Consider the following 15202-nt stretch of genomic DNA (forward strand, 5'->3'; position numbering starts at 1 on the left):
TATCCGTATATAATTATATATAGAAATTATATATGGATTTGTCCGTATATAATTATATACATAAATTACATATGGATTTTTTTGTATGTAAATTATATACGGATATATCCGTATATACTTTATCTATGATTATTTTATATATGGATTTTTGTCCGTATATAATCCGTATGTAACATTATTTTATATACGGATTTTAGGTCTTACATACAAATTTTGGTTGTATGTAATTGCGTTTTTTCTTGTAGTGTATGCATCATCAGTGGATTATCAAATATAGTGATTGCTGGAAGCTCACAGGCGTCACCAAGATCCATTGAAATGTCTCCATTACGAGCACTAGAAGGACCTTCTGACAACAACGATTTTGAGAGGCTCCCAATTTGGGAAGAACAATATGCTGCAATGGAGAACAAAGGAACCCTCCCTCCTTGGCCTTCTGAATAAGATTTGGCCACGTCTGAAAACAAAAGGAACCCCACATTTGTTAAAAACGCAAAAAAGGGAGAAACTTTAAGCCACCCATTTCAGAAAAATAAGAAGATATGAGGACCTTGAAGCACATTTGAGAATGAAACTTCTCTAGCAATTAATGGTGATAGCCTTTGAACCCTACATACTTCCATCCCTGCGACGGCAGAAGCCCCTCACGCTGCGAATCGTTCTCCGCCATATTCCTCGTGAAGAAGCTTTCCTTATTCGTCGTCGATTGACCTGCTCCGGTTGTCTACCGAACTCCCCTTCGCGTCTGCATCTGCATCAACGGCGGCTTCCCCTTGCCTGTTGTGAGATTTTCCTTCACTAGCGGCAGATCGCGCAAGGGACGGCCGTCGGCAATGGCCTGGATCCAATATAAGAAGAGAGAAGAAAGAAGTTGGAGTTTGAACCCTCACAGAAACACCACCGCTGCAGGACGTCCTCGTCGTGACCTCACCGTGCCTTGTCGCGACCTCATCGTGCCTTGTCGCGACCTCACTATGCCTCGCCGCGACCTCACCGTGCCTCGCCGCGACCTCACCGTGCCTCGCCGCGACCTCACCATGCCTCGCCGTGACCTTACTGTGCCTCGCCACGATCTCACCGTGCCTCGTCGCACTCGTCGTGCCTCGCTGCGCTCGTCGTGCCTCACCGTGCTCGCCGCCAATGTTGAGTCTGCCGCGATGAAGAAAAAGTGTAGAAGCTTCAAGCTTCTGATTTCACATGATGAAGAGAAAGAAGAGAAAAAAAAGAATTGGAGATACCAAGGCTACGTGAGAAGGGTTTTCATTTTGAAATCTGAGAACCTTTCGACCTCGGTTGGTTAGAAGCAGGGTAATAGTGAGAACATTACGGCTTGGTTTTGTTACCAACTGAGGTAATTCCACTTTTATGCTTCGGTTCTCTTACAACCGAGGCATATAAGTTTGTTAAAATTACAAAAATGCTATCGTTTTAACATATGCTTCGGTTTCTTGAAAATCGAGACATATGACCCGCGTTCTTAACTTTGTTTTGCACTAGTATGGATTCGTGAACACTAGATTGCAGGGGTTATGTGCTTTTTAATGATTTGAATTCACTTGTATAATGAGTCAAAAATGGTTGGAACAGAACTCCCTAGCTTTTGCCAATCCAAATTGCAAATTGAAACTTTTTAAGTGTAGTAAACAACAAAGAAATGCATACTGCACCAAAAATGTGGCTGGAAAAATTGGAACAACAATGTGCAAAACGAATGACAGTGTATCCAAGGTTCCAATGATATGTCAAACAAGTTTATCTCATCAATTTTGGTGTGTACAAACACTTAGACAACAAAGAATGATACTGCAACAGCAAATCAGTAATGCACTTCCCAATTTAGAGAAATTTGATGTTTTAGGAAGTGATTTGGCACAAAGGTGTAAAAATGACCAAATGAACAGTAAAGATGAACTTTGATGCACCAAATATATGTATAGAAACAACCAAACTATGCCAAAGTCTACTGAATCACAATATGACTTGTTGAGTTCCAAATTTCAAGCAAAAATGGGAAGTCAAACTATGATTTTGCAGGTTTAATGAAAATGGACCAAGGCAACAGTTGAAACAAGTTTCAAATGGTGAAATACACTTGCACCAATAGTTACAATGCACAAAAATTCAATAAAACTCGAAATCACTATGTGAGTTGCTTATTATGCAGCAAACTATACAAGACAGCAGCAAGAATGATTAATAAAGTGGATTTAAAGTTGGATAGATCAACAAACAAGCAAGGTCCTAAGCAACTAAATCTAGCTTGAAAAATTAAGCTAGCAGATATTAAATTGCCTAAGACAAAGCAATGATTCAAGCACGGTGCCAAGCTGGACAAATACTGTGACAACACTGTTTTGGAAACCAGATTTTGATCAACTCAACTACTGTTTTTAAAATTTAGTGGTGAATACAGATTTCTAGCACTTGAAACATGTATAAATTCATCAAAGAAACTTGTCTCAAGCATTAGAATCAATAAATCTGAACAAAAACAATGTGCACATGATCAAACCATACATGAATTTTGATTCAGAATTTGAAAACAGAGTGTGAGGAATTCAACTAGTCATTTTGCAATTCTGTGATTAAAATGAGTTGTTAGACTTCCAACACTGCTGAACAACACCAAGGAAACTTGTTCAAAGCTTAAGAACTAATAAATCTGGTCTGAAACAGGTTATAACTAATGCACCAGATTTGGAAATATTGTGCAGAATTTGGAAAACAGATTATGAAGAACTCAACACTCATTTTGGAATGCAGTGTGTATTACGGATTGTTAAGACTTGAAACATATATGAACTCAACAAACAAACTTGTTTCAAGCTTTAGAATCCAGAAATCTGGACAGAAACAAATTATAGTAAATCAAACCAGAAAATGAGTTTTTCTGCAGAATGTGGACTGGAAAACAGTGTACCATGCTTGTGAGCTCAAATGATCAAAGCTGACTTACTGTCATTGCTTTATAGATCAACATATAGCTAGCAAGTGCACTGGATTCAAGGACAAAAGAAAGAAATCAAAGCTGAACTGAATTAAACATTGTGACAGAGGTAAAACTGCAAAAACATTTGCACAAGACTTGACAGAAACTAGAATTGATTTATAAAGCTTGATTTGAACTCAAACAAATGATTTGCACCGATTAAAATGAAGAACAAACACTAAGGAACAGTGAATGAACACAAACATCCACAACAAACACGAAATCAAACCACAAAAGTAAGGAAAAAAATCAAACAGTGGCAAAACTACAACAACACATGACGAAAGTGAAAAAATGAATGAAAACGTGGCATATCTCTTGGAGACTTGCGTGGACGAGCTGGCTCTTGATGCCAAATGATGGAAGCAACTCCAGGAAATGCAGAAGAAGCTTCCCGAAGCAGAGAACTGGCAGCGGATTGAATGAAATGCAGTGGAGTTTATGGACGCATGCAAGGTGTTTGTGAAGATGCTGGAAGTGTTTTAGAGTGGTTGTTTGGTAGAGTTCTAGCTCAATAGGCTTTCCAAAGGGGAAAGAAGCTAGAGGAGGTGCAAGATAACAATGCACAAGGTTGAACTTGAGAGTAAAAGTTGAAAATTGCCAGCATTTCCTTACTTCAAATCAAGTTGCATTTACAAGTGATGAAACTCTCTATTTATAGAAGAAGGAGAGCTTCTAAAACGTATTGTGCAAGTTATTTTAAAGATGCACATGCTATAAAACAGATGGAGGAAGCTTGGGGAGCAAGCTATAGTTGCCAACTCAGCAAAGCATTTGGAGAAGATGGAGTTGCTATCTTTGGGCGTTGACATAGTGCAAAGGCCGTGGGCACCAACCATCCATTTGTTCTTCTTTGGTTTGCTTACGTGGCAGCCTTTTGGAGTTGCATAGACATGGTTCCTCCCTTTTATTAATATTCTACAAAAGCAATGCAAAAGTATTTAGCAAAGAGAAAGAGGACTTAGTAAGTAATACTCCATAAGAGTAAGGTATTGAGTGCTCCCTCTTCCTCTTGGATTCTCTTGGACATGGTTCTTGTTAAAGGTCCTATGTTAAGCTTAGATAGTCCTCCATCACATAACCTCATGTATACAATTCGTGATAGGTAAAATCCATAGAAAATAAAAATATCTTTTTATTTTATTATTATATTTTGTGTGATTAAATAATTAATTATAGTGTGTATTTGTGTGAAAAAAGTGTTAAGAAAGTGAATAAAAATTAATTAATATTGATTTTTATTTTGATTTTCGAAAATGCTTGAAAAAAGGGCTTAAGTAGTGTTGTTTGCAATATATTATCAGTGAATGGAACCTTGGCCTAGGGGTTAATGTGTGTGTGCGGGCTATCATGACTTGTCTTTGGAGAGAGAAAAATAAAAACATGAAAAAGCTTTGTTTTCTTCAAGTGAATAAGAGGAAAAGTTTGGCTTCCTTTTTATTTTTTTCTTCCCTTTACCTTTTCGGTGCATGACTTTATTTTGGAGAGGGAAGGCCCTTGGAATTTTGGTTTCGTTTCTTTTACTTTTCGATGCATTGTTTTCATGGCTATGAAAATGCATAAAACAACCCGACACATGGAAATTATGATAATAATAACTCGATGCATGATCGATATACCCTAAAACGCATAAAAAGCAACACGCAACATACCTGGTGTCATCCACGAACTCATAATAGCCCCGTTTTAGAAGGGAAAATGCCCATACCAATATATATATATATATATATATATATATATATATATATATATTACCTCATATACAAAACCCTAACCCCATAATAACATTATTGCTTCATAATTACAATTCATAGATTTATCCAACCTGTTAAAACAGATGCAATCATGATATTGGGTTATAAGCCAACTCAGAAATACATGTAGCACTCCAAGACTCTGTGGCACATGACCAGAATGGAATAAACATGAGATTTAATAAAACAAAACTCATACATATATATATATATATATATATATATATATATAAAAGGCTTGATAGCCTATTTTGTCCCTAGTTTTGGATTGTGTCAATTAGGTTTCTTGTTTTAAAAAAGTGTCTACTTAATTTTTTCTTAGTAAATTTTGTGTCAACGTCGTCCCTTCCGTTAAAAAGAAACAGAGTTAATGAATTGATGATATGACGGAAGATAGTGGTAACATGTCATTTTAAGTTGTATGTGTGATGACGTGTTAAGTAAATAGAGGTTGAGGTAGCGTATAGACTCTGGGCCTACAACGCAATTAAATTTCTTATTATTTCTTTTGTTTTATGCCATTGCAGTTTCAGTATCCAACCCAAATTTATCTCTGGGCTTCCCTCAATTAGGTTCAACTACCCAACCAAGATCACTAGTTACATCACCGGACTACCATGACTCCTCGTCACCGCCAAGGAATTGACACCGCCATTCTAACCCGAACCCTCTTCCACGACCAAGAGAAACCCAAACTCACAACAGCCACTAAGTCCCTCCGCGCAAAAGCCTTCTGCATCAAACAAACCAAGAATTCCAAGAATAACCAAGACCCTGATCGAACCCTAAACCGTAGAGAAGAACAAAATCCCCACCCATTCGCGATAACACGGAAGAACCAAAGATTCCCAAATCAACCCTTTTGCCCACAAATCGCGCAACCTGCACAGAAGATTCAAGAAACACAATTCGCATACTTAAATACCCAAGGAAAACCCCAATCGTAAGAACTAGATTCCAAAATCCCCAAATTTCATATTTCATAAACTCTAGCCAGGAACAAAGCATAGGGAAAGAAAAAAAGTCCTCTACAATGTCGAATTAGAGAAGGAGATGAGTCAACGCCATGCACTACCACGAAAACGTCCACTAACTAAGACCCTCTCCGCTGTAAAGATCCAGTGAACGAACCCACACATCGTGGAGATGAGTCATGTCTGAGCCACCGGATCTAGCCTCCCTCCCTACAAAACGAACCAGAATGGGAAGAAGAAGAAGAAGAAGGATACTTTGCAAGATTGAAACATCAACGGAGATGGGGACAAGAAAGGTGTCTCCCTCTTATGCCGAAAACGAACTCAAATCGAAACGGAGAAGACGAAGGCCTCCTCCTTGCCATGCTTATTGCGCGAAGAAGAACCAACCCAAAATGGGTTGATCGAGAGAAAATAAAAACAAGCCAAGGATTTTCAAAAACCAAAAGTTGAGAAAAGAAAATCTGAATTCCTAAAAGCGTGAGTATCCATTTGAAAGTTAATTTAGATTCAATCCTATGTATCAGATTAAGATTTTGGAGTTAATTAAGAATTGCTAAACATTTAGTGATTTCTAATTACTTAACATGTCACCATCCATACAACTTAAAAATGACACGTTACCACTATCTTCTGTGATATCATCAATTCATTAATTCTGTTTGTTTACTAAGAACCAAGTGGACAATTTTTTAAAACAAGAGACTTAATGACACAATCCAAAGAAACTGGAGACAAAATAGGCTATTAAGCCTAAAAAAAATGTTAACTCCCCTTACCTTTAATTTGGTGATTTTCCCAGGCTTGAATCTTCACCTCTTCACGCTTGAACCTAAATAAAGGTTTAACAAACAAACTTTGTTAACAGTCAACATTGGAATAACCCTCACATTGGAATAAACCCTCAACATCTCCACCATTGATTTAGATCCATGTACAGAGATACTGGGTTTGTATTTGATATTTCATATGCTAAGTATAATGAAATTTTCATATCAAATCTAGTAAGACCCGCAAGTTACTCTTTCTACCTTTCCGTTGGACCCACCTCATAGATTTCCAAATCTGTTAGGTATATAAAAAAGAAAAATCTACCATAAAAATTCAACATGCTACATAAGAGAAAAAAAACTATATATTATAGATGATACATTTGATAAAGAAGAAAGATAAAAAAGTAACAAGTGTTATATATATATATATATATATATATATATATATATATATCATCTTTAATGAAACCGTCATGTATCCGTAAAAAGGAAAAAAAAAAAGTCATGGTTACTGTCAAAATCCAGTAGTATAAGAAATGTGCAATTATCTTTGATTGAATAGTTATCTCAATACTACGAGCAAATCAATATTACACATGCACTTACCAACACAGCATTTAGAGCAGGTTACTCCAAAATGGGGTTATATCAAATTAAATAATTGTATAAAATTGCTCATCAGTTAATAAAAGTGATAAATATTGCTCTTACACATTGGACCGTCAAAAGTTAACTTGTTAATAATCTCAGTCTATATCATGAAAATTGGTTATCAGAGAATTCCCAAAGACAAACCACCGTCCTTAGCATAAGTGCTGATGTCCCTGTCTAAGTTATCGTCACTTGCAAATCGTATAATGGAACTTGAAACAACCCGTGCAAATCCTTCCTTAAAAAAAGTTACAAAATAAACACAAACGCATCAGAGAGATTCCCATTAGACGAAGTCAACATTCTCCTTTGGAGTGCTGATGTCCTTGTCTATTTTTTCGTCATCTGCGTATGACTAAAACATTTAGAGTCTCTAATTGTGATCTTTTAATATTCACACTAGACAGCAGAAGCTAGATCACAAGCCATGTTCGCACACAGTAACTTAGAGCAACAACATCACAATTGCAATTCAATCATGCTAAGAGATATTAAAAAGAACAATAAAAAAAAACAAAACAAAACAATAGAAGTTTTAAAAAAACTTTACTTTACGAATCATCGAAGAAGATAAAGATAATGCCTCAGATCGAAGTTTATATCATAGAAATGAATCTCATCCCAAGAAGAAGCTTTCCTTCAATACATTCAGTAGCTCAATAGTCAAGTAATTACCTGCCCCATCCCAAGTCATTGCTCGACTTTCTAGTGGACTCAATCCTCTAGCTTGATCTTTAATCCTCCTGCAGGGCTTGTTGATCCTCTTCCTCTTCCTTCTCACTACTTGAGTAATCATGCTCCTTCTATGGCACAGGAGCTATCAGTCTCAAATCATCTGCGTTTGAGTTTCTTGGTCGGTTTTTGGAGTGACTTTTCTCTCCTCCTTTTGACAACCCCAAAAGCCACTTTTGTGCATCATCCCACTTAGAAAGGGTTGGTTTTCCCATAGTTGTTCGATGGTGGTGGGGATACGACGGCGGCTTAATATGCCAAAACGCAAACCACCGAACTGTAATCCTGCCGGACCGCTCAAAATAAAAAGAAAAATCAAAACAAAAAAAGAGAGAAAGGAAATAACAGCTGAAGCAATGTAGATTTGAGATTGTTCACCATGCAGCACTAAAATTGGGGATGGGGATATGGATTAGAACCTAAGAGTTGTTATCGAGAAGCTACTCCACTTCCAACGGCCACCGCTTGCTCTTCACTCCAGAGGCGACACACTCGCAGGCAAGGTGGAAGTCGCGCTCGCAGCCGTCGAACACGACGAGGTGCTGGTGGCTCCCAGTGGCGGCGTGGCAGGGCTTGGAGCAAGCAGCGCAAGGAGCGAGGTAGTATCTCATTGTAAAAAAAACCTGATTTTGTAGTTGGACCTGATGAAGTGACGCGACTTTTATGCCTTGGTTGGCGTTATGCAAGAATCAACTCATTTTGAGTTCGGTGAAAAAAGTTATGAGCAAAACAACCAGCAAAGGTCAGAGTTGGCAGGAATATATAAAGCGTTAACTTTAAGTAATAAATTGTACCTACTCAGATGTCCAAAAATTACAAATTAGTAGTCATTGGAAATCTTTTTGAGTTTATTTTCTAATTAAAAAATAATAACATCATTTGGGGGTCGGTGAGAAAAGTTATCATTAAAATAACCAGCAAAGGTCAAAGTTCACAACATGCTAACTTGGTCATGACACCAACATCGGGTCTTTCCCCCACCAAGGACACCCCAAAACCTAGCCTTCAGGCTCTACTCACACTTAAACATTACAAAGAACTCTCATCCATTCAAGAAATATGAAAAAATAATGTAAAATATTTTTGGCTACTTATTTGGTGGAGAAAATTATAAGAAAAACAACCAGCAAAGGTCAAAGTTGGCAGAAATATATAAAGCATTAACTTTAAGGAGCTTAGAAAAACGTTTTTTTGGGAAATTAAGTGCATCTATTACGGTGGTCTAAAAATTATGGGTTGATAGTCATTTGAAAGCTCTTTGAGTCTAGATTCGAACAAAATAAGAATCAATTGATTTGAAGTTTTGTGAAGAAAGTTATGAGCAAAACAATCAGCAAAGGTCAGAGGTGGCAGGAATGTGTAAAATGTTAACTTTAACGAATTAATTGCACCTACTCAAATGTCCAAAAATCACAAATTAGTAGTCATTGGAAATAGTTTTGAGTCTATTTTCTAATAGAAAAAGAATCACATCTTTTGGAGGTTTCTAAGAAACATTATGATTAAAATAGTCAGCAAAAGTCAAAGTTGACAGCATGTTATCTCACTCAAATTGTCTTTGGTTATTTATGGCCGACAGCTGGCTCTTGTAGCACAAGGTTTTGTACAAAACCGGATTTTGGTTCATGTAATCGTTTACAAGGCCCTTCAAATCAATTACAAGGCACAAAATGGCCTACACTTGTTTCAGGACTTAAACCAACTTGACCTTGACACCAACATTGGGTCTTTTCTTCACCATGAATGGCCCAAACCTCAGTTTTCTCCCTCTAGTCACACTTAAACACAAAAAACAACTCTCATCCATTGAAGAATTATGAAAAAATAACGTAAAATGTCTCTACCTACCTGTGCGGCCACAATTGGCTCCTACAGCACAGGTTTTTGTACAAAACCACAATTTTGTTCGTGTAATCGTTTACAAGCTCATTGTAATCTATTACAAGAGGCAAAATAGGCAACGCATGCCATAGATGCAATGAAAATTGGTGATATCATTATTCATGGATGGTAGTCAATTGCATTGGCCACTTTGTTTATTCACATTCCAAACAACAACACATCTGACAATGACAATAACAAAGACATTAAAACTTCAATTAACATTAATAATAACCAACTGAAGTAAAGTTTCATCTTTTATTTCATTAAAAAAATTCGGTACAATAAACTTATTTGTTCATCTGTGAACAATTTTGTATTCCTTTATATAACAATTCAATACAAAAATCACTCGTGTTTCGCTATATTTCCTGTGTATGGGGTTCTAAGCGCCTTGTTCTTGTAACACTTTCGCGATCCGACCCTCATAAACCTCTGCACACTGGGTTGGTTGTTGTACATGCCTCCCGAGCTAACAAAGGTCGTGTTCATGTCGGATTCTGCACGAGACGTACTTTGTACATTTCTCATTTTATTCTTCTCTTCAAAGCACAAACATACTTTGTGAAAAAGAATGACGAACACACAACTGCATCAAAGAGACCAAAATAAGAAAGGGCCAACTCCCTTAAACGAAAAAAAAAAATTAAACACAACAACGAAAACCCAATGCCAAACCCAAAACGCAATGAAGAAAATGGATAAACCCATTTACCTTGCTCGAACCACCATGGTCAACAGAGAATACCATTATGCACAATGAGGAATATGAGAGCGAACGAAATGGAGGACTAAAATGAGAAGAAAGAACTTTGGGTTCGTCCCACGCAAATGAGGAGCCAAAGGAAATGAGGAGCCACGAGAGAACGATGAACATGAGGCAAAGTTGGAGAATGCCAAGGGTTTTGCTTAATGCTAAGAAAGAGGAGAATGAGAAAATAGAAAGAGAATGGTGAACCAAAACGCAGAAACACAATCTGGAGAGATAAAGAAATAAAGGTATTTTTTGGAAGCATGAGAAAAAGTTAACCCTTAACCCATTTTGACGTCAGATTTTTATTAAAAAAATAATTGAAACTGGTCAATCAAATGCTGACACGTGACGTTGTCGAAAGTGTGTTAAAAATTGGTTGTCAAAATATCGAGACCCTATATTATATAAGGTATATAAAGGAGAAGTAAGGTAACTTAGAATTTTTAAGACGAGTAGGTCTACTCTTAGTAATTTATATCTTGGAGTACTATTTTGTGATTGAACAATATTTTTTCTTATATTTATGTAAAAGGATTGACTCAAATATTTCTATTAATATATTTCTTATCACTGATAAAAGAATACATCAAGTGACTCTCATATTTAAAATAAGGTTTAATAGCCAATTTTGTCCCCAGTTTCGTTGCCAAATCTCAATTTAGTCCTCATTTTAAAAGTGTTTGAAATAGATCCCCACTTTTAAAATTTTGAGTCAAATTAGTCCCTTCCGTTAAATATAAACAAACGGTGTTAAGGGTTTGATGATTTGGCAGAAAACAATGCTAACATGTTATTTTATAAATATATTTATGCTGACGTGTGTTAGTGAATGAAAGAGTAAAGACCCCTCATCATCATCTTAATATTGTCTTTTTTGTTCCGTTTTATTTATCCAGTCGTTTTTTTATGTTGCTAAAGCAATTTTCCATCTCCATGTTTTCGAATTCGCAAACATTTTTTTAATCAAGTGTTTCCAGTGGTGTCATTCAAGGTATTGATTAATAAAACCCCTAAATTCAAAATTTCATTTCAGTTCCATTGGACAGATGAAAAATTGGTTTGATTACAGGAGCGTAGAGGGAGCTGAAGAGATGACAATAAAATCTGTTGTTGCGTTTCGGAGGGGAAGCTGGTGGTGAAGGACGAACGATTCTGACAGGAATACAGGAGAACGTGGTGGAGACATCCACGGTAGAAGGAATGTTTCTAGGGAGTGGATATAGAGAAGGAAGATAGCAGACACGTAGTTTCGTTAGGAACTTGAGGGATGTGAGGTTCATGGCGTGCTTCCGGTTCAAGCTGTGGTGGATGGCGCAGAAAATGGGGGACAAAGGGGGCGAAATCCCTTACCTTTACGCCTTTCACTTCGACGGTGATGCTATCAGAGGCTGAAGTGAAGCGGAGGAATTAGGAGCTCAGGACGAGTTGCGATTTGTGTTTGCGATTCGAAGAGGAGAAACACGCGATTTGCTCCGCAGGACGCAGCGTTTCGCAGACGGCGTTTACTCAGAATCGGAACCTAATGGTAGCGGCAACGACGTCATCAAGTGCGCACGGAGGGAGGAACGCTGTAGTGGCTGGCGGTGTCTCTAGCAACGATCGGTGCGTCGGCGACAGTTTTGGTCGTCCAGGAAGGCACGGCGGCGTTGGTCATGCGGAGGTAGAGTTGTGGTGGAGAAGAGACCTTCGTTTCTGAAAAAGAAAAAAAGAAACCTAGAAGGCTTGGGCCTCGCCTAGAAAATATCAAGTGCACCTCTAAATTTCATCTATGCACCCATTCACTAACACGTTAGCATAAATATATCTATAAAATAACATGTCTTTTGCCAAATCATCAAACTCTTAAGCCGTTTGTTTCTATTTAACGGAAGGACTAATTTGACTCAAAATTTTAAAAGTGAGGATCCATTTCAAACACTTTTAAAACGAGATTTGATTTGTCAACGAAACTAGGACAAAATTGCTATTAAACCTTAAAATAAACATTTTAAAATTTCTAAAAACATTTTATTGCAACTTCAACCACCATGAAATCCCCGTTTCCTTCTTTTGCATGGTTTCCATTGCGATGGCTCCCAATTATAAAATTTTGTTACACAGAATCAATATCTAAATCTAGACCATAAAGAAAAAGATTTAAGTCTTTAATAATACGATAATTTAAAACTAAAAATTTAGTTTTTAATTTTATTATTATTTGAATTGACTAAAATTAGTCACTAAAATAGATTAAAATGACTAAAAATTAATTTCCATTTATATCACAATGAGGGATTAAAAAATTATTTCTAAATAAAAAAATACTTTTTAATGATCACTAATTATTAAAAATAAATTTCTAATATATTATAAACTTTTATTAATAATAAAAATCATTTTAGATATAGTAATTTTTAGTTTATAAAATAATTTTAATTCAATTACTATAATATTAATCTCTAAAGTAATATATATTTAATTAATTTCTTATATGTTACTAACAGTTTGCTAAAATAATATTACACGGTAAATTAATTTATCTAAAGTAATATGTGTTTAACAATATTACAATATTGCTATAGTAACATTTTTATTAAATATATTATGAAAATGCTCCTAAAACTAATAAATCCTGTAGTCAGAATCTCTATTGCATGTTTCAGTTTGGTTTGGTTTTCAACCGTGGAAATGGAATCATTCATTTCCCTCGAAGAGAAAAGATGAAATATCTGTTACATCGTTCCAAGAAAAGAATATAATTCCAAGCTTATAGTTTTGGTGATAGATATGAGACAAACAAACAATACTATTGCCTTCTTCATTTCAACACCACAAGTTGGAAAACAAAAGTGAAAAAAAAACATTCATCATTTTCTTACTCTCAATCATCATTACCATCCTAGCTCCCTCCTTCAATCATGGCCTCAGACACTGCTGAAATCCTTAAAGAAAACTTCTTGGAATTTTTCAAAGATAGTGATTTAACCTATCACCTACATCTATCTCTTCCTATTGAAAGAAATAGAAGCAGAATTCTCAGAGTACAAAGGATTCTGGTCACCTCCACCTGTTGAGTCCCTAAGTATTTTGTACCAACTGGATCATGCAATTGCCGAGTGTCGTGCAAACAAGAAAACCTTCTCCATGTTCTCACGTTTTGATCCAGTGGAACGTGCCAACGAGAACGTGTTGAAAAGTATCAAGAAGAATCTCCATGAAGGGAGGCACTCCAAAAATATATTAATGAATACTCAACCTTCCCCTTGTTCTCTTCATGCAGGTACCCCACAGGAAATGATGCACCAGACCTTTCAGTATTCGATGGAGAAATGGAAAAGATTGTGACATGGCTTGAATCCAATAATGGGTTCAAGGCCATTGGTGTTCATGGAATGTGTGGCACGGGAAAGACCACTCTTGCCAAAATGGTTCTGAGTGATCCACGAGTCAAAGACAAGTACAAGAAGCCCATATGGGTGTGTTTGTACGACTTGCAATCAAAAGAAGAAATGGATATTAGGATTGTTAAGGAGATGTTGGCACTTTTGGATGATGATCCTGATCTATTGGCGGAGGAACCTGAAGATAAGTGGCTGGTGAAAAATCTTCATGATAAACTCTTGGATCAGAAGAAGTACTTGATTGTGTTGATGCTGTGTGGCATTGCAACGATTGGTTTAATAATTTGTTCTGTGTTGATCAAGATGGTGGTGATACGAGCAAAGAACTCTTTTCCCAAGCCTTGCCCAAAGAAACTGGTGGTGCTGTCATTGTCACCAGCAGACAAAAGGAAGTGACTACTAAATTGGTGCGTGAAGAGAATTTGATTCATCTTAAGCCTTGGGGTGATGAAAAATTGAAGAACTTTGTGAAGAAGTGTTTGGAAAAACAAGATAAAATCACTGAGGAAAACATTAACTGTGTTGCTTATCATTGTCATGGTATTCCTTATGTTGCTGCAACCATGTCAGGTTGGATAGCTAAGCAGATCACCAAAAAGTCAGATTCTAATTGATCTATACATACAGTGCGTGTTTATGATCTTGTTGTTTAGTTTCGAGATTTACTTTTAACAGAAGCATCAATTTTCATGTCCTTTCAATAAGTTTATACCATCCTTATGATATGGTTAAAATGAATGTAAAAGATATAAGAACTTAGGAAAGTTCATTCTCATCTTACAACTGAACTTCTGTATAAGTAAATTTCCAAAAAAAAGTATTAGATGCAAATATATATATATATAAGACTTTCAAAAGTTTCATAAATGCATGCAAATGAAAATTGACGAGTAAATGCAGAAACGTAAATGACTTCAAAAGTTGTATTTTGAAAGACTACACATGGAGAAAATTAAAGCGATTGCGCTTCAAGAAGAAAAATAGATTGAGGTGAAAGGATTCTGTAAGTGCTTTTTTTTTCAATAAAAAAAGAGGTATACTGTCCCAAATCCAATTCATATACAAAGCACACAATTTATTAGAGATAACCTACGTTCATACTATAATGTCTTGCTAACCTACGTTCATACTATATTCTTCGAACATGGAGGTATTTTTGTATGAATTTTTTTTCTGAAGTTAATATCATTAAGCAAATGCAAATTAAAGTAATATTTAAAAATAATGGCTAAGGCTAATACTTTAATTAAGAAATTAGTTTCGGGTGTAACCTCTTATATATCAAAACAATACATCAAAATTCTAGATAAATTT

General features: G+C 36.2%; 1 protein-coding gene and 1 non-coding gene across 2 annotated transcripts; one reads left to right on the plus strand and one right to left on the minus strand.

The window, feature by feature from the left end:
• Positions 1-7406: 7406 nt before the first annotated feature.
• On the minus strand, positions 7407-7493 carry LOC148201049 (small nucleolar RNA R44/J54/Z268 family). Its single transcript, XR_015786424.1, has one exon. It is a non-coding gene; the product is annotated as a small nucleolar RNA R44/J54/Z268 family (small nucleolar RNA).
• A 4293-nt stretch (positions 7494-11786) lies between these two features.
• LOC148201050 (putative disease resistance protein At4g19060) lies at positions 11787-14502 on the plus strand. The gene is made up of 4 exons (XM_088113122.1): positions 11787-11880; positions 13507-13711; positions 13768-14147; positions 14192-14502. Exons 1-4 carry the CDS (start codon positions 11787-11789, stop codon positions 14500-14502), a joined length of 990 nt encoding a protein of 329 aa, XP_087969248.1.
• Positions 14503-15202: the final 700 nt, after the last annotated feature.

Source organism: Vigna umbellata, chromosome 4 (genome assembly GCF_029865625.1).
Source record: "Vigna umbellata cultivar VRB3 chromosome 4, Vumbellata_1.0, whole genome shotgun sequence".
NCBI classification, from domain to species: Eukaryota; Viridiplantae; Streptophyta; class Magnoliopsida; order Fabales; family Fabaceae; genus Vigna; species Vigna umbellata.